The 27,354-nt window shown below is 38.9% G+C and overlaps 2 protein-coding genes across 3 annotated transcripts; one reads left to right on the top strand and one right to left on the bottom strand.

The window, feature by feature from the left end:
• Positions 1–661: 661 nt before the first annotated feature.
• lnpk (lunapark, ER junction formation factor) lies at positions 662–15,220 on the bottom strand. Of its 2 annotated transcripts, XM_078272800.1 has the most exons (16): positions 15,105–15,220; positions 13,021–13,090; positions 12,240–12,281; positions 11,888–11,938; positions 11,658–11,794; positions 11,352–11,410; positions 10,787–10,827; positions 10,281–10,364; positions 10,110–10,161; positions 9,803–9,922; positions 9,407–9,499; positions 9,093–9,198; positions 8,384–8,454; positions 7,965–8,135; positions 5,674–5,763; positions 662–3,719 (listed from the first exon to the last, which is right to left on the bottom strand). In XM_078272800.1, exons 2-16 carry the CDS (start codon positions 13,045–13,047, stop codon positions 3,511–3,513), a joined length of 1,353 nt encoding a protein of 450 aa, XP_078128926.1. In that variant the 5' UTR covers positions 13,048–13,090; positions 15,105–15,220; the 3' UTR covers positions 662–3,510. The 2 variants fall into 2 exon arrangements, with proteins under 2 accessions (XP_078128926.1, XP_078128927.1); XM_078272801.1 differs by lacking the exon at positions 5,674–5,763.
• A 7,428-nt stretch (positions 15,221–22,648) lies between these two features.
• On the top strand, positions 22,649–26,953 carry LOC144532839 (homeobox protein Hox-D11b-like). The gene is made up of 3 exons (XM_078273775.1): positions 22,649–23,351; positions 25,958–26,099; positions 26,860–26,953. The coding sequence occupies exons 1-3, from the start codon at positions 22,649–22,651 to the stop codon at positions 26,951–26,953; spliced, it is 939 nt and encodes a 312-aa protein (XP_078129901.1).
• Positions 26,954–27,354: the final 401 nt, after the last annotated feature.

The following is a 27,354-nucleotide window of genomic DNA, read 5'->3' as shown; positions in this document are numbered from 1 at the left end:
CGTCTCGCTCCCCCAGCGCCTGTGAGCTGAAAACCACCCTGCAACCTTCGGCCGGCCTCAGCGTCAGGAAGTATCGCGTGATATCAGGTTTCTCGCGAGTCGCGATGCAACGACATGCTTCACGGCACTGCACACATACGCCCATTCAGGAACCGGCTAGCTGTAAGAACAAGGTAGCGATGGAGTTTTTCACGCCATCATCATGGCTGAGCCGGCAAAAGAAGCAGAAAGCTAGGGAAGCATTGTCGGAGGAACAGAGAAAGAGGAAACGGCAGACTGACCGACGAGGGAGTCAGATACAAGTAAACATAGGAGCTGCCAAATATCTATTCCGAGCGGTAGGGGGAGCTCTATAGAGAAAACTGCGAGCAAAAGAAAGTGAGAAAACGGCAAAGAAATGGCCAAAACGGCATAGCACCCCTTTAAAGGGATGGCACACATGGGTTATAGGTGTGTTTTGTGGATAGCATGTGTGCACGAAGTTTAGACTGAGCAATTCAAAAACTCCCTTAAATCACAATAAGCAAAGAGTTCTCACTAACGCCTTCTGATATCTGGCCTTGCAGCTAGTTTAGCTTGGCAAGAGCTAATTTGGGGCAAAACTAAATTAATCTGTGAAGCGGACATGGACAGCATGTAAGTAACCACAACACAACAACTATTGCCTTGTTTTGTTGTTGAAAAACTTTTATTAGGCGTGCCATGCACCTACTTCATGACAACCAGCGTTGGCAGAAAGGTAACTGATAAATCTAGCAGAGAAAAAAAACTAACTACAAATGCAAAGTAAATAGGTATTACACAAGTCAAGAAGTTGTTTTAAATATTAAATATAAATGACAGCTTCATAATTAGAATTTTTACCACATTTTCACCACCAGCAGGTATTAAGTGGGATTTAAGAGCTTGTTAACACTGGAACCATTCAGCTAACCACAAGTCAATCAAAAATCATGTCAAGCTGTGGAGTCAGGCGGCTTTAAATTCATTACAAGGTCTCTCTTCAACATTCAACAAAGGTTTGTCCAAAAGCACGTTTGCTGCCATGTACAGACTCAGAAGGCTAGCCCAAACCTTTAAGGCCAACTTCTGCCAAATGATTCTGGGTTGTTGTGAGGTTTTGAGGAGGTCAACAACTAGAAACACACACAGAATTGGTGTGACAATCAAAAACTAAACACACATTAAATAGAATGTATTGTGTTGTCTGTGTACCCCTCAAGAATACTTTGACCACATGGCCTGTGTGTGTTTCTAAGACCAGACCTGTACAACACAGGTGATACCACATATTTACATTTGCATAGACACTCACTATTTCTTCTAGTTCCATTTCATAACAAACGAGAAATTATTGTCAAAAACATGAGGTGCTAGGGCTGATCAAATGAACCTCTTACTTTGTATGTTGCTACAGTAGCTAGACACAGGGCAGATTACACTGTAAACTCGTGAAAATAACTGTAGTAACCAAGGTACGCACTAGGAGTGCCTACTGTGAGTGCACTTTTAAAACACTTAAAATGAAAGTAAGCAAAAAGAAGAAAACACCAAAATATTTCAACAAATGCTACAGAACGCAAACTAGGCCTATACTTTTAGGCGGTTGTTTCAATACCATGGCAATTAAAGACATCTCGAAATGATTAAAACTAAACAGTGCAGCCACACTTGTACATAAATATGGCCAAATAAATAAAGAGAAACTCAGTGCAAATAAAGTGTCAAAATACAGATAAAACAGTGCATTTGGCAAATTATATTCCTATTGAGAACTTTGATTGGCAATAACCAGATAGAGATACATTGGCAGTTTTAGCTCCAGTCTTAAATTATTTCACCTTCCACATGTCTACTTTATTCAGAATCGGTTTCATTTTTAGTTCAACTCATCAACATGGTGGCTCAGTGGTTAGCACTGCTGCTTCTCAGCATGTAGGCACTGATGAGTACTGGGTTCGGCCAGTATGGGCAGGGCCCTTCTGTGTGGTTATCCCCATGTACTCATTGCATTGCAACTCCCTACTTCAAACAAAGATATTCATAAAACCCAACAACTCAAATAAATTGTAGAGGTTTACTTATCCCATACTACAATACAATCTAGGTTAGGAAATTAAGACCTGATGAGTCCGGATGTTTCTATCTAGGGAGAGCGCAGATAAAGCAGCAGGGTTATATGGTTTTTACCACACATTCAAAATAGTCTACAAACATGCGCCTCTGCTCAAAACACACATTTTCTCCTGCACCACTGATGGCTGATCTGAGTTCAGTTATTAGATGCTGCACACATTGTTCTGGGTAACTGCAGTAATAAGTGGGACATTTAACATAATTTGTTGCGGACACAAGTCGAAAAAGTTGGACTGCATGTTAACTTTCTCACCAACAAAGAAGAAACAAAGGCATGAATGGTCAACAACAGTCAATGTATAGGCTTGCAGCAGCTGCTTTCTCTAGTTAGTGCCATTCATTTTCTTGCAGATGTGAGTTTTCTGGGTATACCTCTTGTCTGGGACAAGCTGCTCAAACATCCTAAAATAAAACTTAAAGGTTCAGCAGGACAAAATGCTGACATGTGTCAGTGTGTGGTAAAATGTGGGTATAACAAATGTATCCAAACAAAATGGGGGGATGAAAAGCAGGAGATGAAGAAAGCTATAGCAGGACCTTGAAACTTAATATCATACTGTTAACACAATCGATGATGTCCTGATTCACAACAGGTTTGTCTTAGGATGCACTTTGTTTGATTTCATGTTTTCTCACCAATCAACAAAACTATAAATAACATGTATGTACTGTACTTACATTTTAAATGTAAACATACTGTAATAAACTGTGATATTTAGCTAATTATACAGACACCCCAGACACTGAGTGGGGTCACGGTCAGTGAAGGAATTAAGATTTAAGCATGTTTAAGTTTCTGCTGCGCCTAAAGACAAACCCTTTGTGAACCAGCGGTTCTATCTAAAATCACAACTTTTCATGAACAAATCATGCCTAAAAGAACCTTATAGGGTAAATTATAGAATACTGACTATGTCGGTCCCCACATACAGAGCATTATCAGCAGCCAACTGCTCTATCGAGAAAAAGCCTTAAGATTTCAACTACAATCATCAACCGGACACCTTCGCAGTCAATCAAACTCAAAAGGCCATGATATGTTGGCATCATTTTAGGCAATAAAGTTGGACAACTGTATTATTACATATGATGAACATAATGCAATGTTTTTCATTAAGAATACACACCATTTACTACATCGTGCTACATACTCTCCTCTACGTGGTTTGTCTTAGTCATTTAGACAAAAGTAAAAGTGTGATTGATGTAGTTTTTGGTTGCAAGGAAAAACAATATTGTTAAACTATTGTTGGTGACAATCCTTGTTCAGTTATATTGCTTAAAAATGCCACCTGTCTATCATGGCCAATACCAACACCTTTTGTTTGGACCGAATGATCCGACAGCCCTGGCCCTCTTCTGGACTCTCTGCAACTACGATGGCTGAGACTCTGTCTCACAGGGGGCGCTGTGACTCTGCTCTGATTCCACCTCTTCCTCCTTCTGAACCCCGTCTTCTTCCTCCTCCTCCTGCTGCTCCTCCTCCTGCTGCTGCTCCTGCTGCTGCTGCTGCTGCTCCACTGATTGGCTCTCACTCTCTACTTCTTTAGTGGGTCCTTCATCTTCTACCAACTCTCTCTCATCTGAGGAGAAGATATGCAAGTAAGACGTGTATATAACCAGTACATGAATATACAGAACAATATGGAAGGGTGAGAGAAAGAGGGATAATGTGAATACTTTGCAATGCAACAAATGATTGGTTGTTGGGAGTTAAAATAATCATTGATGAATCAAAGAAAATTAGCAGCATTCCCTTTGTTAGGGTGAACAGAAGTTACACAAGAGTTAGGAAAAGAAAAGACTGTAAGACGCTTTACTAACATCCCTTAAAATCTCCCTTCTCCCATCCAACACCACGGCTTACAAGAGGATAATTCAAATGGTAAAATGTCTGTTCAACACGAAGAAAAACCCTTTCATCATCAAAATCAACAGCAGAGGCTATGGTGCTGCAGATACACGTGTTAAATAGATCATATCATTATATTATTACAAATCATTGGATCTTAATGTAACGCTTAGTATGTAGGTTTCACTGTATCTAAAAATCAGGATTCACAATCTAAATGCACCATTATTAAGATTAATAATTAATTATTAATAAGATTAATTCTAGTGCTGTCAAACGATAAAAATATTTAATCGTGATTAATCGCATTAATGTCATAGTTAACTCGCAATTAATCGCACATTTTTATCTATTCTAAATGTCCCTAGATTTCTTTTTGTCCCATTATTTTTTTCTCTCATTTTAATGCTCTTATCAACATGGAAAAGTGGATGGGCTTGCTTTGTGATTTTGTCGCCTGGCTTTGACGAGGGGGCGGGGAATTGGCTGTGTGGTATTTCAGACTGGACGTGCTGCGATGATAGCTCAGTTCACAACGACAAAACACACAGATCACTTTGGTCTTGTCAATGGAACCATTTTGGCAACTTTTTAAAAGTAAACTTTCCATTCAGAATGTTACTGGCATCCATTTCTGCATCTCCTGCTCACCATCCACTTAAAACGTAACGTTAGCCTAATACTCTTTGGCCCGGCTCGCGAGCCCAAACAAGTGTTTTGCCACTGTCGCACTTCAGCATTCATGCATGCTCTTGGGGGAATCACTGGAATTGTTGGGTCCTTGTAAATTATAGAGTGTGGTCTAGACCTACTGTATCTGTAAAGTGTCCTGAGATAATTCCTGTTATCATTTCACACTATAAATAAAATTGAATTGAAGTGTGTGCGGCGTGCCTGTTGTTTTGTTTCCGGTCTAGCTAGATCCGGTGTGGTGTTGTAGTTTTTCTAACGTTACTAGTTGTTGCAACAGCATGTGAAAAAAACTACAAAGTTTGCCAGGCCAAAAAGAACGTTAATCTCGCGATAAAAAACATGTACGCCGGTAAAATGGGTTTGCGTTAACGTGTTTAACTGACAGCACTAATTAATTCCATTACATAAAAAATCATGTTTGGACAGGATTAATATTCCAGGAGAAGACAGGTAATACAGCCCTGCTCTTTGGTGACTAAACGTATCGCTGCGGACCTCACTGTCAAGAATACTTTTGGCTTTTTGAGACAATTTAGACTTCTGTTGATTGGAGAGCAAATCAGTTAGAAAATCCATCTAAATATACTGTGCACTCAGTGAAGACCAGATCTGGGTCAAACAAGTGTATTTTTTATTTAAGGATTTGTTTGGCATTTTCTAAACAAATGTTAAGAATTAATCATTACAATTCAGACAATACTACATCAGTTGTTCAGTTTTTCAGATTTTCTAAACTTTGCAAGATGAATTTAAATTCTCTGAATAGGATGAAATGTATTTGGAAACACAGTTTGACCCAGGTCTGGTAAAGACATCCAGTAACCGCTTAAACCCATTGTCGCTTTAGTGTGATTAGAAGTAGCAAATTGACATAGGCATTGGGCCTGCGTCCTACAGTGTTATGGATTCTACAGCGAAGAAAAAGTTGATCCATTCTGGGGTAATCAGTTTAAATTAAGCCAGTTCAGACAGTGCAGGGAGAGGAGGGGAACCTGGACTCTGCAGAGGTATGTTCTGAGGGTTCTTTGGACTCTGCTGGATCCGGAAACTGTGGACCAAATTCCGCGGAGCCGGAGCCTTGGCTAGAGGCAAGATCACACTGTCAAACCCACTGGCCACTATAACGCAACACTGTTAGTGTGATCACAGGTCTGACAAAGGAAATGTGCTGAGGAACGTCTATTTTCTCTGTTATACTGTTCTGCTTGCCTTATTACTGCCGCACGCACAGAATCAATTTGTAAAAAGTTACACTAACTAGCATTTGGGTAAGACATACACTCTTTAACTGGTATGCCCCCCTACACTAGTTCAAAAGAGAGCAAGCTAAAATTATTCTTTCTGGTTTGCACCACCAATGGTTGTCTGCACCGAGAATTTTTCAACGGATTTCATCTGGCAAAAATGATGGATAAAGATATTGAGAGATTATGTCATGCCAGTTGTATTTCTCAATTCTAAAATTATAATTTCTTAAACACTGAAGGTGCTTCCTGTAGCAAAGAGGATGGTGATATTTGAAGGTGGTGGTGTCTCTGAAGCATTTATCACAGGTGGTTAGAACATGGAGTAAGTAACAATAACGTTGCACACAGCGGTTTGAGTATGAGATGTGTGTGTGTGTGTGTGTGTGTGTGTGTGTGTGTGTGTGTGTGTGTGTGAGAGAGTGTGTTGTCTCTCAGAAGTAGCACATTGTAACAAGACATTGACAATGGGCGTTTCTCAATCTGTGTTCTTCTATTGACTTGTGTTCTTGTGTCCCTGTGAAACGTCATCGTGTTGCCAAAGTACTGTCCCAATACACAACTTTGCATTTCACCAAGAACAGTTAAGATTCCCGGAAATGTTGTTGACGCCTATTTTACTGAGGATGCATTGGTTGGTAACTTGTATGAACTTCGCAGCATCCGTATCCCAATATTCATTTCGGCATTCAATGATGGTCGGGTTTCCGGTACATAGACAGACCAAAAACGATTTTGAATATAGGCAGTCTTGTGCAAATCTTTGCCGAATTGACAATTTGCTCCAAAGTTTTCGAAGCTCCATGAAGTGAGGCGGCCGCCAGCTTGCGCCTGCCGGGGCCGCTAGTGCATCGCTCGGACAGTCACGCTCGGAGACCCCGCTGTAAGACGGAGGTCTTTTAGACCGGTCCCGTAAATAAGAGGCTTTTATTTCGCCGTTGACGGATCGTTTTGTTTAAATATCACAACACGTGTCCATCATAAGATTAACGGGAACCTGTGGTTAACTGTCTTTTCGGAGTTAAACTCCGCACGCACGCACGCACACACACACACACACACACACACACACACACACACACACACACGAGAGAGATATACCCGTTTCTCTTCTCGATTTAGTTCATATTTTTTTGGTGTATTTGTTTTCTGATCTACTAGAAGTTGAGTTTCAGTGGGTATGATAAATGAACAGTTGTACATAAAGTGGTAACATGCTATGACATGTTATGTAGACCAAAGGGGAGACACCAACCTTTATAATTTGAATTGCTAATTTCCATCTCCCTGGGCATATCCAGTGCACTACAATAATATAGAAATTATCACGATCACATAGGACACACTAGTGCATAGGCATACTTATTTTTTTTATTTAAACTGACTTATACACTAATAATAGTAGGGATCGCGTTCCACTCTTCTGAATAAGTAAGGGGTGTTTGAGCTAAACCATAAACAATAAAATTAAAGCTCAATAGGTTTTATTTTTCAATATTATTGCAATAGTTGTAGCATTATGAGGTTTTGTTGTCCGGAGATTGTTTTAATACAAAGTGGTTATATTGTTGTGGTTTTTATTGCTAGCTGTTATTTTGGACCACTGCAGGTAGCCTCTGTGCTGGGGGGGTTGAGCAATAACAGGAAGAACGCATCGTCTCAAACTCTTAACAGTGTTTTCTGTGCTTGTGAACTTGCGAGTTCATTCTTCCAGGTACAACTAGCAAGAACGTTCTCCCCAAGAACACAAGTCTGTTCTTTGCATTCTTGGTATTGGGAAACGCCCAATGTCTTGGTCTCAAGTCTGAACCAATTTTCTCAATTACCTTCTTGTCTCAGATTCAGATGTTTATTCAGTCAAACAATGTTTGACTGCTCTTCCAGTGTGTATGAAGCAGGACAGATTCTAATTAGGACTTGCTATCATCAGCATTGCTCTCAACTTAAACACAACCCCCTTTCTCCGTTTTCTCAATTCAGACCTGAGGAGACCTTGTCTTGTATTGTCTTGCTTGCTGCCTCTCTGTGTTTTTCAGTACCTGCAGAAGGGGGTGCACTCTCCTCTGTGTCTGTCCCAGAACGCGGCGTTGGTCCAGGGGAACGCGATTCTGCTCGTAGCCTCCTCTCGTAGCTGAACTCTGGAAGCCTGGGAGCCTGAGGGCGTGTCTTCCTGGCTGGATTCAGGAAGTAGCAATACGCACAACGGAATGCTGCGGGAGGGGGGGGGGGAGGAGAATAGAGATAGAAAGGGAAAAAGCAAACAAGAAAGCAAATTAGAAGGAGAGATTGTATAATTTTATAAATATGGCAAAACCCATGTATTAACATTCCATAATTCCAAATTGAATTATAATAACTTTCTGGAGTTTATGATCCTAAAAAAATCGATTTACATTGTGTCTTTTCTTAAATGAGGTAGTCTCTCTCATTAAATGCAGTGGTGTGTGTCTGTTCTTACCTAGGTATTCAAACTCTTCTTTCAGAGCCATGCCATTATGAGAAAAACACTGTTGGCAGATCAAAGCGTATCTATAGGAAGGAAGGAGGGACAGAGGGAGGGGGAAGAGTTTGATATAATACTGTTTTGATGTTCAGTGCATTCCAGTAGTTATTTAGTAGTACAATTTAATTTCCATTAATCGGCCTGGTCTACATCAGTCAGTGAGGACTGGTTTCCCAGAGGACTTTTCATAAGGACAATAAATGCTGCTGCAATTATAACACTTGTGCCACAATGCTGGCAATGAATGGTACAACCAGGGGTGCAAAATGAACTGTCCACCGGCCAACTGGCTAATGAATGTTAACATTTTACCAGCCACTCAATAGAAAAGAGTGAAGCAAAGCTACCAGCCACTTGCACATTTTACCAGCATTTGGCTGGTGGATGGTGCTAATTTTGTACTCTGGTTACAATCTCAGCGTTTTTCATTCTTACAGTTTCTGGTGCAGCTAATACTAACTTTGCCAGTAGGAGGCGGCATCAATGTGTCTTCATCTACAGGGTTAAACTGCTGCTGCTATTACTTCCCAATCCTATAGATAGTGCAGGTTGGTATGGGTAGAGGTGGTCTGAATATGAGTGAACACCACTCCCTTGTGGGGAATCTGCAGACTGCTAAAAGAGAATGTGAGTTTGGTTTAACATCTAACAAAACGGATGTTACCTGTTCTGTGGTCCATCCCCTACAAGGTATTCAATGACTCGGTCCACGGCTCCCCTGTCTTTGGGCAGAATGGGTCTTGCTAATGGGGGACCTGGTGGGTGCATGCCTTAAAAAAACAGTCCACACAGATGGAAATGAATACACACAGAGAGAAAATAATGCATTGCTCTTTCTAAATTCCGAAATATTATTTGCATTTCATATAGATTCATAGAATTAAGTACTTTGGTCTTACAAAACCCAAACTTAGATTTTTTTTCATGCACACATAGAAGGATTTTTGCCAAGATGCATTCAAAGGCTTTGCAACCTACCTACTCCTGGTATTGGAGAGCAGGGGGTCCTGGGTACTGCCCCCTGGAGGGAAGAGGCAGACAGAGCAGATCTCTCCGGCGGCCCTCCTGGAGCTGAGAGAGGGACAGGTTCGGTTGGCACAGCAACATGGGATAAAGACACAGACACGTCTAAAAAAAACTAAGTCCAAAGCAACGGGGCTTGCTTTTTGTTCCGGTTGCCATTGACTTAGTACTACGCCCGTGACCTGGATGCCTGAAAATCTGCATGGAGAGAGACTTGACTTCCTTGGTGAAAGAACGCAACTGACAAGCTCTCACTGTCAACTCACGATGACGTGCCGAGCATCATAGATGGTGCACTTCCAAACGGTGACACTCATACTTAATGTTAGGTATCTCAGTACGCCCCCTTACCCACAGGTGTGCCCCCTGGTCCATATCGGGGCCCTGCTCCAGGTAGAGGAGTCATTGCCATTGCAGTCGGGGTGCCCATCATCGGCATGGGTCTCATTGCCACCCCTCTCTGTCGAATCTCTGCATAGAGGAGAGGAATTAATCACAGAATTTGGCCTTTTGCAGATGTAAGAATTTGCTGTGTCTATCCTTCAATCATTATATTCTAGTGGGAAGGAATCACGTTTTGTAGCTTGTCATCAACACCACTCAACAAACTTTAAACGTGATGCTTTATCTTTCTATTGTGTATTGATGAGTGTTGTACCTTGTCCTGGCCTGGGAGTCATCGGAGGACGCACCGGAGTCGACTCCAGCTCCTACAACATAAAAGCAAACAATACCAACAAAAGTCAAACAAAAACAAAGATACAATAAATGATAGAAACTGAACAAGCACAGAGATATAGCAACAACAACAAAAGACAACGATACTCACAGCTTTCTTCTTAGCTTCGGGATCAAAGCGTTCCAGGATGAGTTTGGCGTTTTTGTACGTCTCCGTTTCCATCACTTCCTCCAGCTGAAAACACATACAAGGGAAACTTTCATTTTAACATGCACACTGGTTAAAACACAAAAGGAGCCCTGAGGACAAACAACTTGGCCAGAATGATTAATCTCGAAGTAGAAAACCCTAAATGTTGACAAGGGACACAACATATTAAAAAATCGACCAAGAAGTAGATGTTTTCTAAGTTGAAATTAGCCATCAGTAAAAGAAACAGAAAATATAACATTAGGAGGCAGCTGCAATTAATGAGCAGCAATTCTTGTTTGACGAGTCGTCAAATAGTACTTTGCATATTGGGAAAAAAATAGACAAAATATTGCATTTTGAAGACAACAGTCATTCTCCCTCCCCCATTACATCCAAACTCTCTTTAAACAAGTCAGTAAAAGACACATAAATGAAATGTAAACGGTGATGAATTGGACACTTACAATCTTTTTTTTGGAAGCCTTTAAATCTTCCAGTTTATCATCTAAAAAAAAAAGAAGCAAGCGTAAATAACTTTAGTCACTTCACTTTAAATCATCATGATCCAATGAAATATACTATGTCAAATATATTTGGAAGTGGTGCGTACTTAGCATATTATTAAGCTAATGAGTTTGCATTTTTAAAATATTATCAAGCTATATTTGTTTTTTGGTGTGCAGTTTAAAATATCACAGCGATTGATTTCTGATGGTTAGAACCCAAAAGCAATGTTTGCCTTTATAGGGCAGGCTATAAAAATCAAAGCTGTTTCATATGTTACTATTTTATGTATGAGACAGCAGAATAGTTTACTACTGTAAAGAATGCATGAGAGTTAAGTATGACAATAATTACAGTGTGGTGAGTTTGAGTCCACAATGGGGAAATGGAGGCAATACAAATTCTGAAAGAATGCACAGTCAAAGTGTAATTTGGTATGTCCTATAATCAACAAAAGCCTGAACAGATATGTTGTGCGTTAGCTGGATGGACAAATGGATAGCAGGGGACTGATGGACAACTTACTGTTTCTCTCGGTGCGTTTGGAAAAGAGAAAGATCAACAACTTTCTGATGAGCCACACCCTGATGATGAGGAAGAAAAAGAGAAGCCAGTAGAGAGATGTCGTTTTTCTTAATAATAATCTTCAGATTCAAACTTGTCAACTAACATGAAAACACTTTGCACGCGGTATAGCTTATCAAATACAACACATGAAAGAAAATGTGCATACAACAGGGTATTAAAATAATATTTTAAGATGACACATCTAAGGTGCTTTGTACCAGATTAGAAATGACAAGGATATTGTAAAACAACAGGAGCACTCACAGCACGGGGTATATGAAGAAAGGCAGAGTCATGGCTAGTCTCGGCAACCATTGATCAGGTAGGTAGAGACAGTACACGACCAGAGAGGTCAACAGGTATAGGACTGACGAGTAGAGAAGCAACCGGCCAACCCACAGCTGCAGACAGATACACCCAAACACATCAATGAGAGAAAAGCGAGTACAATTCAAGAATATCACTGCACATCTTGGATGTTTTGCCGTCTCTACCTTTTGCAAACGTTGGTTTTTGGCTCTGAACTCCTCCAGCTCTTTAATCTCCTTTAAGGGAAAAATGGAGGTTAAAGGTTATGTTAAACAGTGCAAAGCTGGATAACTATGTTATGTAAAACGTGGAATTCCTGCCCCATGTTTAGTGTGATCATCCCATAATTCAATAATCCTACTTTTGAGACAGGTCCCAGTTGATTGTACTGTACATCATTATGAATAACTAAAATGCAGACAGGGCATGCATGTTTCATTTGACTGCACTCATACATACACAGGGAAACTGAGAAAGACATGGCATACCTGTTTTGTGCTATAAGCATTGTGTGAGTGAAATTTATTTAGTCAGTACCTTTTCATGGTTCTCCAGCTGCTCAATTGTGGTTGGCTTTTTCTGGAAAGATCAGAAAATCCAGTTCATCAGACAAATTAACACTGGGATCTCAGCCAACAGATTCAGAACTGAGCCCTTTGTCAGTAAACGATCAACCCTGTTGCTGTAAACACATTTGTGACTTATCAAGGGGTCAGTTCCTGGTTCACGGATATATCTCAGCTGAGAGTAAATGTCACTGTATAAACATATGTGTATCCCTCTGTTTATACAGTGGTGCTCATAAGTTTATGAACCCATGCTAATGACCAAAAAGAGGAATAATCAAAACCTAACCCCCCCCTGGGGTGGTGGGGGGTACATCTAAAAATAGTATATTAATTTATTTTCATCTAGCTTGGGTGCAGGGTTCACTGTGTCGACAGCTAACCAGGGTTATTATAGTAAACCAAAACGAAAATAAGCAGTGAAAAATATGTTTAGTAAACGGAGACTAAATAAAAAAATTTAATATTTAAGAAAAACTAATACTAAACTGAAATTGTATTGCCGGGTTAAAAAAAAAAAAAAATCATAAAAAAGAACAACTCATTTAAATGTTTAGTTATTTAGCTCTAATCATTTCAATCAACAACAAAAAAAGGAGACCGCATGAATTTCCGTCAACTCTTGACAATAAACCACAGACATTAAACAGACTTGACATGAGATGGCGCTGTGCCGTAATTGTTTTACATCAGACACTAATGTAGCGTCAACTCAAGACCTGTTAACTCTTCCTTTTCTCTCATTCACTTACCCTCCATCGGGATATCAGGCCCCCCATATCTGCAAATTGCAGTAGTCTCCTCTTTGATTCCTTTGGTTCACTATGGAGCAGAACATTTCTGTTAGCACACAATCCTGGCCGTTACAGTTACACAATGTATGCTCCTGATGTTAAATACCATGTTTAACCCTTGTGTGGTGTTTGGGTCTGTGGGACCCGTTTTCAATGTTTGCTAAAAGAAAAATGATGCTATTTATTTTTTCTTCTAACTCAAACTCACTGGCCTTGGCTCATTTTCTGCGAAGAACATAAAAAATAACTTATTTTCAATGACTGCACACAGTACACCCCCCTGCACATAACTATTACATACGAGGTGTTCGGGTCTAGTGGACCCAAGCGTAATTATTACAGTGTAATAATTGTAGGTGCTATGAAACTTAACTGTGTCCTCCACCTAACTGGGCCTGCTGTGTGTGTGTGTGTGTGTGTGTGTGTGTGTGTGTGTGTGTGTGTGTGTGTGTGTGTCTGTGCGTCTGTATGTGTGCGTGTCTGAGTGTAGGTGTCTGTGTGCGGGAATGTTGTCTTTCTGCACCTGCTATTCCCACACAAAGTTACAAAATTGTTACATGTCAAGCACTTTCACCTGTTCTGATTAATAATAGGTAAGCACCAATAATGATCAAAAATCTTGTTTCTATTTTTTTTTCTATTCTAATTGAATTTCCTTGTTTTCTCACAAAAAACAAAATGATCATATGATCATAAATGTGATCTCACAGGGGTAAATGGCATATATGAACCATAAATTATGCATATATCATTGGTAATTGAGCTAAAGTAAACATCTGTTAAGTATTTTTACATAAATTGTTATAGCTGTATTGATTTAAAAGCCTAATAATGTGGTGGGTCCACCAGATCAGGGAATATTGGCTGTGTAACAAAAATAGGAAAAACATACCATGGTTAAGCCTGGCTATGACACAAGATTTAGAAGGCTGCCGATATAAAAACTGGACACAATGGTTGCCATTGTTGTTGTTGTGGATTTACTGAATTATTTTCTTATGGCTCCTTATAAACTTAAATAATAGTCTACAACAAAGATGTAATTCAAATTGAATAACATATTCTGTAATATAGTCAAACCTGACAATCTGTTCATTCTGCATGACCAATACAAATGTTTGTATAGTTTGATATGACAAGGTCTACATGTGGCTGTTGTTTCATCACAGCTGTCATTTCAGCATGAAAGACAATAGTAAACCATGTGCAGTGTTTTTCATAATATGAGTTTACAAATTAGCAGAGGCAGAGAGAGAGAGAGAGAGAGAGAGAGAGAGACAGTAGCAGAACGTTACATACTAGACATCATATACTTGCAATGAAATAGCGTTAGCGTTGCTTCCAAAGCTTGAATGTTCAATGAGATAATTGGCTTTGTTGATTTGCATAAAGTCTTTAAGCACTCTTGGCAACATTTTCAGTAAATAACGAACTAAAAAATGCAGACCACTCCTTTCGTAATCTTTCTAAACTAAGATGGTAAAAAGACTTGGGGTTAGTTAATAGTCCCAGGGTGGTCACCAAACATATTATTGTAATGTTACAACGTTAACTGTTACTTTTTCTTTAAAGACCTCACATTTATAACTTATAACGTTAGCTGTCTGCAGGCAAGTAGTGCATTACACTTTCACATAAGACAATTAAACCGTATATTAATATCAATTCACGTTTCCAGCTAACCTTAATGGAGCTCCATCGAAACAATAACGTCAGATATTTCACACCGCTGCTAGCAAGCAAAAGAAACGTTATATAACCATCACTAAAACAGACAGAGAGACCCTTAACGTTAGCTTGAACTTGACAAAACCTTTATGTTAACGTTAGCTTTAACTTGACAAAACCTTTGTGTCAGTTAAACAAAATCATACCTGAAGTGTAACTTAACGTTAGCTAGCTAGCTATGCTAGCATATGTTAACTGCTAGACCTAACGTTAGCTATCTATTGCAACAAAAACAATAACAGACTAGCCCCGTCACCAGCAACACAATGTATTTGAGGTAGTTCATTAGGCCTTTAATTTAAATAAGTACTTACATTAGGTGGTGTTTCCGTTAAACGGCAGTTTAGTCAAGTTGCAGAAACTAGCAAACCAAAGAATTTCGCTTTTACCTGACATCTCAACTGCCAAGCTTGAGTTGGCGCAACGTGAAGACGTAACGGACGTTAACACATGGATGACGTCACCCGGGAGTAGAGGTTGACTTGTTTCCCACAGTCCTTTGCGTTGTAGTCTTTTCTGGTCCTTTCGTTTTGTTATACATCCATGGGTCCTTTTGTAAAGTCATTGAGTTTTTTTGCCACCTGTTTAAGCGTTTAGACTAAGAGAAGGACTGCATTCAGAAACAACTTGATATATTTTTCAATTAAATCAACTAATTGATCAAACCAGTGTTGTTCAATAGCCTAGTTGATTTTAATTTTAATTTTTGGAATGTCTGGAGTCAAGTAAACATCACCCTCCCAAAATACTGGGGCCACACACACACACACACACACACACACACACACACACACACACACACACACACACACACACACTCATGCCAGTATCCAGCAACTAATTAACAACAATTATTGAATAGGTAGGCTATATCATCAAATAATAAATATTTACAGTAAATCATGAAAAGCCAAACATCAAATAATGAATATTTATATCCAACATCAATAAGTCTAACAAATATGCCACACATTGCAACTAATTGAAAACCAAACATAACATTTGCACATTTTATTACAAATAATAAAGTGTCAGCCATCAAAAAATAGGTGGAATATTACAAAGGCATTCATCAAATAGGAAAGTCCAAAAAGGATTCCTTGCACACATTAAATAGCCTACAGCATCATGTTTTTTTACTACATGTAATCACAATGTAAGACACATTTTCGCCACTAGATGTCGCACACATTTTATTATTTCACGTTGGCTTTTCTTTATGCAATGCAGCATCCAATAGGAGCTGATCAGTGTGACAGAGAATATATTTTCTTTTTTAACTGGGTTGTGACTGTGATGATACAACATCTTAAATTAAATAAAATGAATACAATCACCTCTAAAATATCTGCAATGTAGCCTAATAATTTCAACTACAAATATAGTAGTAGTCATGAGGCACTGGCATCTTTTGGAGACCACACACCACCTACAAATGGTTTAGAATCTCAGACATACATTGACAATAAGAGACTTTTTTTTTTTTTTTTTTTAATATAGTTTTCCTTTAAGTGACTTTTTCTACTAAAGAAATCTGGTCTGCTGAATGTCACATGCCAATACAAAAGATAGGGCTCAGCTCGACACGTAGTGTCCACAGTTATCACATGCATGGCAGAAAATGTGAAGAGAAGACAGGAATCTCTCTCTCTCTCTCTCTCTCTAATATTCAGCTGCATTTTCTCAACTCCCAGCTGAGCTGTTTCAGATTAAGCTGCAGTGTGCAGAGATTTGGCCTTCAGCTTTAATGCTTACAGCTTCCTCTGGAGTCTCAAGAGTTATGGGCCTAATAAAACTCTCTCTCTCTTTTTACCCCCCTAATTTACACACACACACACACACACACACACACACACACACACACACACACACACACACACACACACACACACACACACACACACGATACGCTAATGATGTATTATAACTGAAGACTGATGATGAGTAATCTTGATGCGGATGTTATTTCCATTTCATTAACCCGTAATGAATTAAACGCTCTGGATGAAAATGAAAAGTGGGGACTTGCTTTTAGTATTATTATTATTTTTTTTATTATTTTTTTTACAATGCACTAGTACCCCACTGTCACAAAGCACACACCCAGACACACACTAAGTGTGTCTGTGTCTGTGTAATGGATTTTGCAAAGATACTGAGCAGCAACCACATAATCTTTAAAGAAAAGTTGTTAATGCAAAGACTTTTAGGCCACTTCATGTTATTTAAAAAAAAACATTGTTAGTGAGCCTTCGGTTAACTGAAAGATTTATAGCCTCTTAATCTTAATTAAAAAAAAAAAAATCTCGATTGTGGTACTCAAATTGTATGATTTTAAGAGCCACGGTTTGATATAATAGTGGTATTGATATTGCCTATATTATCCACATTTATAGGACCAAAGTATTTCCAGTGAGGATGAAAGGGCCGCAGGCCGCCATTTGCTGTCAGTTTCTCTCTTTGTTGACTGAACATTTCAAGTGGACGGCACAATCTGCAAAGACAATTTAGTTTGGGGGGTAAAACCATTTATTGGACTTGGCAGTCAGTGTGTGTCTGTCAGAAAAAAAGAGACACCTGCTTTTGGACAAATGTCTATGCCGACGCACAGCGAAGTTGGGCTGGATTTGCTGCTGCTGCTGCTCGGCCTTTCCTCCGCCTAAAGTAAACCTCTATTCTGCTCGATGTTAGCCTATTTCACGATTCAGTTATTCACATGCGATCCCTTCTGAAATTTTTTTTTTTCATGTTTCTGTCCCTATCTTCCTTTGCTCTCCTTAGTTTGCATGTTCACCTTTCAGCGCACCAACTTTCTGACCTGCACGTTCACTGAATGTTACAACAAACATTGCGTTTTAATGCACACAATGTGTTATAGTCTAGACAAGTTAAATTCGTTTACTTAAAATAAACAACTATTTGTATGAGCATTCAAGCCTGTAATAGGCTACACAGGAGCAAGGTTTAAGGAGGAAATGAACCCCCGTATTTTTGACCTATTTACATAACCTAATTTGAATTAGTTTCACATTAGGCCTATTTATTTACAGGATAGCGCGCAGTGATAGGGGTTAATGCAGGTCTATATTGATTTAATAAGCTAATGAATAGCCTATGTTTTTGTTTTATTTTTTAATATTTGAATAGGGAAACGGTGAATTTCAGCCCTTCACACTTAAATTAGCGTCAATGCTGCTGTGAGATTTCAGTTCTTAAAAAACCCTCACTTCTCATCATCATCGAAGCGAGTAGGCCTACTGTCCTCTCTGTTGGATCGGTCTTCAGATGACTGTAACGGCCATGATCCACATCCATGGTTAGCGATTGAGCCTTTTACTCTCTCTCTCTCTCTCTCTCTCTCTCTCTCTCTCTCTTTGTCTCCGCGGAGTTCCATTTTGCACGGATTTCTTCCAGGAGCGCCTGTCCAGTGCAAAGTGCTCCTGTGGTGCTACATGTGATGTGATATGTCTTTAGGCTGGCCTTGATATTGTCCTTGAAGTGTATTTTTTTTTTTTTTGGACTGGCTGACCTTCCTTCAGCTGGGAGCTACTTGATCTGTTTGGAGGAGACGTGTTGGTCATGCGGCTGACATGCCGGTCTGTCGTAGCTGGTAGGCCTCCTGCGTTATTGTGCTGGTCATGTTGCTTCCCCTAGAACGCTGATGTTGGTGCGTCTGACCTCCCAGCTCATCCTCAGAATCTTTTGTCAGGGTCTTTGGTGTTGTTGTTCCAGGGCTCATAGGTGCCTGCTGTAGCTTGTAATGACATGGGAGTGCATCTCGGTCTTCAAAGACTCTTTTCCTGAGTCTGGCGTATAGGCCTACAGGCTCCACTGGCACAACTGCATATAGTGGTTTTACTATGAGCTTCATGCATTCATTCTTTCTGTTATATTTGCCGTTTGTCAGCATAACGTGTGTAACAAAACATAAAAGCACAAAGCTAAAAGAAAATAATAAGCCTTTCTCCCCGTAGTTATGTTGCATTTAGGCTACTTTTGTTTTCCTGGTAAACACATCGCGTGCTCTATAGGCTACAGTAGGATGTTAAACATTAGAGCAATTTAATAAGATCAAAAAGTTGCTGAACATGGGTTGAAAGAGCTAACCCTTTTCATAAAAACACTGTCCTGGTGTGTTAAATTCAGACGTCCTCCTGTTGCAACACATTCTTGCCCATTAAATATGCCCCAGTCTTTTAATTAGATTATGTAATAAATGGGGAAATCCCCATACACCATATGGCTTTAGACCTCAGGGGATTCTGGTGTTTCAGCCTATATGAAATGTGATAACCTAAATATAATGCACATTTTTTTGTTTACATCTGGTTTGTTTATTGGGTTTAGTACTAAATTACTTAAATGTTACACAGAAATGTTCACTGGCTGCCCTACTACACTAACAGCCCTGCATTGCTGTAAGTTAAAGTCAACTCACACCATCCAAATGATGTAACCAGAAACAAAACCTCCTACCTGAGAATCTGTTGGTGTGAAGAATGCATGTCAACCCAGAGTCACTTGTTCTGAATATGCGGATTGCATAGCCCCCTTTGTCAGAGAAGCATCCGTAAACACCAGAGAGACTGTCAAATCACAACGACTGAGATGTGTAGCAGCCCACCTGCAGACACCTGCCGAGGCACCCAATACAGTGTCATATAAAAATGAAACGTCAGCAGTCACCCTATCCAACGCATTGTTACGCAAATAAGAACTATTGGTATTTTTCCCAGCAGATGTGTCAGGTGTTATGAATAACTTAGCTTAGCTTAGTTCTTAAGTGTCCCAGTAAAACATGACAGTGTGTATGGATGACGGAAGCTGCCAAAATAAAAAACTAAACATGCTAAATGACCCAATAAATACATTAATGTGACATTAAATATACCAAAAATTAAAAAGAAATCAAGGCATTCAATTTAAAATGTAACATACATTGATATTTCTGTTTTAATTTGCTTCTTTATTTATTTACCTTTATAACAAGACAACAACAACAACATTTATGCATTTATTTTTATTCAGGCTATTTAAAATTTATTTTTTATTTTATTTTTATCATTTTTTAAATGTATTTATTAAGTGATACGTGTTAAAACTGAAGCAGCTGAATCAAACAAATAAAAAAAAGTGGCATCTAATGGTCTTTACTTGAGCCTATGTGAGTGTGTGCGAAGCCTTAATCAACGCCACATCTTCAGCAGCACTTTAATGCAGGCTGATCAAAGGGCATGTCAGAATCTAACCTAGTATATGGTCTAGATACCACAAGAACATAAAAAAAAATCACTCTGGGCTTTGAGTGTCAATGAACTTTCTTCAGAACAATACACCAATGTGTTTCAGTGCGATGTCCGCATGATAAGTGAATGCAAAAAATAGGAAATATCTTTTGATTAGACAGATATATATTTACTGAGCAATACATTGGAAAATCCCCTAACAACACAAGGCTTTCCTTTTACAGAAATGTTATATATTGTATTTCATAAGAGAATGACCAAAATATAACCTGAGGAAAACTGCTCAACTATTACTGTTACTGTTGACCAAACACGTCTGCTACCAGTATTGGTTGTGTTACTGCTGATACTAGTACTTCTAAACCAATACGAGTACTCTTACTAGCAGTAATTATCTATGGAGCGTGTCTGGCCACCAGTTAGGGACACGTACTACTGTTACTACTGTATCTGCTGTAGCTGCAAAGATAAATCGATGAATTGATGAATTATCAACTATTAAATTAATCTGCAAATATTTTGATAATGGATTAATCGTTTTGTCATTTGTTAAAAAAAAAAACAACCTTTCTCTAATTCCAGCTTCTTAAACGTGAATATTTTCTAGTTTCTTCACTCCTCTATCACAGTAAACTAAATATCTTTTAGACAAAACAAGACATTTGAGGACGTCATGTTGGACTTTGGAAAACATAGATCTACATTTTTCACCATTTTCGGACATTTTATAAATCAAATAACTAATCGATTCATCGAGAAAATAATTGACAGATTAATCGGCAATGAAAATAATCGTTGCAGCCCTAATGTGCTGCTACAGCTACTACAATTAACTACTACCACTGACCACTGTTACTAGGATGTTATTACCAGTAATAATATTGATAAGTTAGCCAACAGGATATATTGATGAATGAAACCTTTATTGTCCCTAGATCAATTGGCTTTGCACAAAAAGCACAAGAATATCAAAGTGATGCTATTTTGCTTAATATATATTCATTAGTTTGATCTATTTGACACTAAAGTCTGAAGATATACAGTAGTGTTGGGAAGTTTGTCCTCCAAACAGAAATTAGTGAGGCATTACGTAAGGAGGAAGAAGAAGTAGATTAACAATTAGCTGGCAATGATCATGATGCAAAATCACCAACAAAGTAAAAACTAATTAAGGTTAAGAACAAAAACATTTCCCTTAATTAGTTTGCAAAATACTGATCTGATAATGGAATTTCATAACATATATATGTTAATATATATATATATATATAATTTATTTTTTAACCTAGTGGTTTTATACAAGTTTTAAAAGCAAATCTGCAATATTTCTCACAATGCTAAAAATCCTTTTGAAGTGTTGGGATGGAAAATCACAAATCTAAGCAAAATGTCAGATTAATAAAGCTATAAAAATCATGCGAGTTAAATTATTATTTTCTCTTTAAACACATCATTTGACAGTTTTTACTCTACCTTGATGTCACTGTTAACAAAGTTTTTGTAGAATACCTGTATTCTGTAAACAAAATTGGGGATTGTTGCTGCCCTATATTATACTTGTCAATCACTAAGCCACAATAATTCAGTAAAAGATTAGATGAAGATGAACAGACACCATTACACTTATATCCTACCGGAATTCTGAATGTTTTCTTTTACTGGACTCAAGTCTTGGGCACATAGGACAGGATGGGTGATCACAGAGGATAAAAAAAAACATTTAAAGGGCTCTAAAATATATTTAGCCCCAACTGCTTCCCTTGTAGATGCTCAAAATGGGCTTTGAAGTCCAGCTTTTAGACTTGTTTGTGCTCCTTATTCTAAGAAATACTATAGGCTACTTTGAACATTGCTGTGTGGTTTTACAAGTCGAAAATATCCAAGAGGTCTTATGACAATCAGTGTGCATGCAAAATGGATGGTTTTCTTTGTGCTTAAAACAGATTTGTTTATTATAGGCTACATACATAACACTTAACTGCTTGTTTCACTGTATGATTTAAATGTCACCTCCTGGCATTGTATTTATGTTTTATACAGAAAAGGCTTAACTACAGTACTATTGTTGGCATAGTTTGTATGGGTGTGTGTGTGTGTGTGTGTGTGTGTGTGTGTGTGTGTGTGTGTGTGTGTGTGTGTATGTGTGTGGGGGGTGTGTGTGTGTGTGTGTGTGTGTGTGTGTGTGTGTGTGTGTGTGGCTTGGATTTGACATGGCCTGACCACGAAAACGTGCAGCCCAGCCTTTTTAATTTTACCCAGCAGACCCAGTTTGGGCGGGATCAAGGTCAAAGACTGTTTTCCTCACTTACCATTGAGAAGTGGTTTCATTGGGGCTAATGCAGAGATGGGGAGATAGGCTTTTTATAGGCTATAATATTTATGTTTCTTGTTTTAACTGTCAGGGCTTAGGTCACGATGCAGAGCTAGGTTTAGTTTGATGTTTATAGGCCTATAGATTCAATTTCTACATTTAGGGTTAGCCTACTAATTAGCTGTGCCCATGAGGAAATAGAAATAGGGCCTACCTTTACCCTATTTATGACTGCGTGCAGGTTTTGTTAGATCATTGGTCAAATCACAGCCTGTTAGAATTTAAAGTATTGTAATTATCCATGTATTTACCAAGCTGCACCTATCCGTCAAAGTATGACTTTGGCTCCATCACTTCACCGTTTTTAACGAAGAACGGCGCAGCTCTGCTGGACCATAGCACCTCTTCAGCGAGAAGACTGCCGGATTACCGGGGCTACTGCCACCACGAGCCACGACAGCAATATTCTCCTCCGTGGGAATGGAGTCTCCACCAGGCGAACCGTCCCATCACCTCTGCGCCGCCATCCTGCCTCAGCATGCCGGGGGAGGCGGTTTTTCACGAGTACCAGGGCTTACCATCCTCGTCGAAGACGATATTCAACACCGGTAAAGACTGCTTTCTGTACGGCGGAGCGGCTAACGGCACCTCAGGTCCCCGTTTTCACGCACAGTCGTTTTCCGGAGACCCGCGGGGTTTCCCCGGCAGACACACGGCGTTCAATCAGGACTCTCGACTTCTCTTCCCGGCAGGGCAAAACAGAGTCCCGCCGCCGGTTTTCGAGCAGTTTTTCGAGTATGCGGAAGAGGCAGTAGATCCGAGAGCCCAGATTACACCTGGGAGCCAACAGCAGAAAGAGACGAATCCGGCCGAGTGGACGAGCTGTCACACCGGGGAAAGCAGCAAGGTGAGGGAGGGGTCAGAGTCACCCCAGGCTGCGAAGGAGGACGAGGAGGATGCGCCGTTATCCAGCGGCAGTGCAGGAGACTACTGCCAAGGCCTGAGTAAGTGGAAGACATAGGCCTACAATAGACTACTTTAATTTCAATGAGATGAATATTTTAATTTATTTAAAAACAAGTAGATAAATAGGCTAGTTGAATTCCTAATTGAGACCACGTAGAGCCCCTTGAAAAATCCCACAGCACTTTTTAGTGTCGTGATGAACGTGCGGTGTCTTGCTTCAGACAGGGTCACGAGAGATTTGTGCAACGGCTAACTTGCTATTTGATATCCTATACGTTTTTGATTAAAACATTAGCCTACATTATCATTTCTACTCCTTACACATAAACTCACTGAATGTTGTGAAATGCTGTCAAAAGCCGTAATAGAGCCCAACGGGGGCAGCCAAGATGAGTCATTTATAGACCTTTTGTCCATTTTATTATGTTTTATTTATCTATGTTACTGTTGTGTAGACTGCTACTCTGTGTTTACTCAATCTAATCTATTTGCTGCTACTTATATTCACACTGTAGGCTACTTATTTATGTCCGTATGTATTTATGTTAACGCTGCACTACAATCTTTTTAACCAAAAAGATTACTTACTTCTACTTCACGTTTGTATTCATGGTATTTATATACATTTATAATTTACCTTGAATTTGACTGTGAGCAACTCCAAATCATTTCCCTGAGGGGATCAATAAAGTATTCTGATTCTGATTGATTAGAACAGGTTCATCTTTTCAAATTAAAGCTATTGGGATACAGGACTGAATATAATGTAACAATTAACAACACAAAACCTAGGCTAATAGCCTAGTGAACTGTTTTAGCTTCTTTCTTCTCTACACATCTACAACCTAAGAAATGTATTTAATGGCCCTGATATAGCAATATAATCTCTCTAAAATGGAAGCCTGCATGCTGTGTCTAGCCTACAGCTATTTTAAATTTGTAGGCTTCTATGCACTGATATGTGATTATTTATCAAATGACACAATAAAGTTAATTAATGTTTGAATTTTCTTTGTTGCCAATTGCACTCCCAACTGATAATGGTTGGCTAAAATAGTATCAGTCACACAGCTTACTAACTATGCATGTGAGCCCAAACAAGCATGTTTTGTCTGTGACTTACACATTTATGAATCTACAAATGCAAACAAATAACCTAATGTGAACACTTTGTAATTATAGACTCTGGCTCTGGTCAGTCAGTTCTTGAACTCGCTGTTCCGACTTAGACCTTGACATTCACCTTAAATTAAATGTAACAAATATAAATGTACTTTCCTTCATTCCACTTGGCAGTGTATAGACTAAAAAAGGCTCTTGACAGGGGATCTGTGATGCTTTAGTTACCTTCCCAATAGATCCTGAGATATGCCTTTTGGGTAACCTCTTAAAATCTAATCTTACACATCATTCCATCAAGCTTACAAAAATCCTACTGGCCATTGCCAAAAATGTATCGCAAGAAAACAAAAGTCAGATCTCCCATTGAAAGTTGGATTGTGGCTCTCAGAAGTGAACAGTTGCATACATTTAGAAAAGATAACCTACTCACCAAGAAACAAGATATGTTTCTATAAAATATGTCAACCTTGTATCATCTACATGGAGAATCTCCCATCTCACATGATTGATTGATTGATTGCATGGTCTCTCTATTTTCACCACACTAGTGTTGTCAAAGACCATTCTATTGTGGTTAATGCAAACCTATCTCTAATTCTTTTCTCTTTATTGTTTTACTTATTCTTAACCCTTGTGTTGCGTCTTCGGGTCAAATCTGACCTGTTGTCTAAATCAGAAATATGGGTTTCTTTTTAACTACCTAATTTTGATTACCCAAAAATAACATGGATCATTCCATACAACTCGCTTCGCAAGTACAACACAAATCTATTCTTTCATTGAATTGTGTGTGTTTTGTTCAATTTTTTAGCATTTGAAAAAACTATTTCTGCTTTTTAACTCAAGAATTAGGTATAATTTCCTATAAATCAGGTTTATTGACCATGAATTCCAGAAAGAAGTGTAAATCTAGTAATAACTTTGTGTTAGTGGTGTTTATACATGGTAGTGAAAAGATGTGTTAAACGTCAAAAAAGTGCCAAAAACGTTGAAAAAAGCGCCAGAAGAGACAAAAACGTGATTTTCAGTTTTGACCTGGGAGGACGGTGCAAGACAACACAAGGGTTAATAGTCTAGTTACATTTTAGTTTTAATTGTTATGTCCTAATTTATTGTATTGTCTGTTAATTTATTTTTTGAGATGTCTGAAATGTACAGTGAGTGTTTTCCTGTCAATGTGTGGCTGTGTGGATTGTAAAAAAAAAATACGAAAATGTAAAAGTTAAAAATCATTTCAGGGGCGCCCTGGTAGCTCACCTCACCTGGTTGAGCGTGCGCCCAATAAGGTTCAGTCTTTACCATAAGTTAACAGTCTTTAAAAACAAAATCAGTTCAATTAAACTCAGACTACTTCACAGACTGGTTGTCACTCATCTCTTTTGGGTGTTTAAAGAGACAGGTGTTCTCTGAACAGTAATGTTCTTCTATTCCATTAGACACACTTGTGTCACAAAATTTGCTTTTTTACTATTCTTTATAATAAGTCTTTTCTCAAGGTGTATCGTTCTCCCTCTCTCTGCAGCAGAGCCCTGTGTGAGGAGGAGGACACGTTGTCCTTACTCCAAGCAGCAGATCAGAGAGCTGGAGAAAGAGTTTCTATTCAACATGTACATCAACAAGGAAAGACGCGTGCAGCTGTCCCGCCTTCTGCGCCTGACAGATCGGTGCGTGCATGTTGAAATATTTCTTTTATTCAATTTTTTAGGGCAGGACTAGACCCCAGTTCTGATTCACGGACTCATATATGAAGACATTTGTAAAAATACAAGCTGCTTTCTGGGTCATAGAAGCACAGTTACACCTGGGCAAAGGAACACTCCAAACGTTGCTCCAGTTGGGGTTAGCTGAGGATAAATTAGAGCTAGGGTGATTGTTACTCCACTCCCCTAAGCTTCAGGCTGCAGAAAAACACTATGATTAAATACTCCATACCCTGCTTGGCTGGTGACTGGTGTCTTGTTCTTGTTGTTAGCAAAGTGTGATGGAATCTATAGAGGTATAGTAACCATGAATACATTGGAATGGAATTAATCACAGAAAATGAATCAGCAATTTTGATAACTGCTAATTCTAATTCTCCATTGTGTTTATATCATTATGACTGAATTTCTTTGGGTTTTGGACTGCTGATCAGAGGTTTAAAGATGTCACATTGGACCCTGGGAAATTTTGATGGGCGTGTTTAACAATTTTCTGACTTTAATCAGGAAAATAATTGGTCGATGATTTGATAATGAATATAATTGTTTGTTGTGGCGTAACCAAATAAAAAAATTGTTGGTGATGCCCGTCATGTAATTACATCCCATATTAATATTCTGTCTGATATGTTGCTTTTTATTTCAATATAACATCTATCTCTGCTAGAACAGCAGCGCAAACAAATCAAATTCTATTTATCTATTTTATCCTTTGCTGATTCAGACAGGTGAAAATCTGGTTCCAGAACAGAAGAATGAAAGAGAAGAAATTGAAAAGAGAGAGACTGCTGTACCACACAGGATATCACCTGTTCTGATGGACGGATGAGGAAGAAAGAAGTAAGAGACAGTCTTTCTTAAAGTGTCAGGCGCAAACTGTGTGACAACTCTGCAAACAATGTCACAGCACTGTATCATTCCAACCCTGTAGGCAGGTCAATAGAGACAAACTAAATATAGGCTGGTCATTTTGAATATAAGCTACATACTGCCATGTCAATTTTAATTTCCAAGGCACAAACCCTATAGTGTGCCTTGGATAGTTTTTGAAGGGGACTTGCATTTTATATATTCTTACCATCCATGCAATGAGCCCTTTACAAGATGGAATAAGCACAGTACTTACAGTATCTTAATTAGCAATTAAAGATCATCTGTATGTGATCACCACAAAGACCCAGCAGCGCCTCTACTCCATTGTCTTCAAATAAATAGATAC

Source organism: Sander vitreus, chromosome 17 (assembly GCF_031162955.1).
Source record: "Sander vitreus isolate 19-12246 chromosome 17, sanVit1, whole genome shotgun sequence".
In the NCBI taxonomy this organism is placed as follows: Eukaryota; Metazoa; Chordata; class Actinopteri; order Perciformes; family Percidae; genus Sander; species Sander vitreus.
The sequence above is the reverse complement of the archived record's forward strand: the minus strand, read 5'-3'. Positions and strand labels throughout refer to the sequence as shown.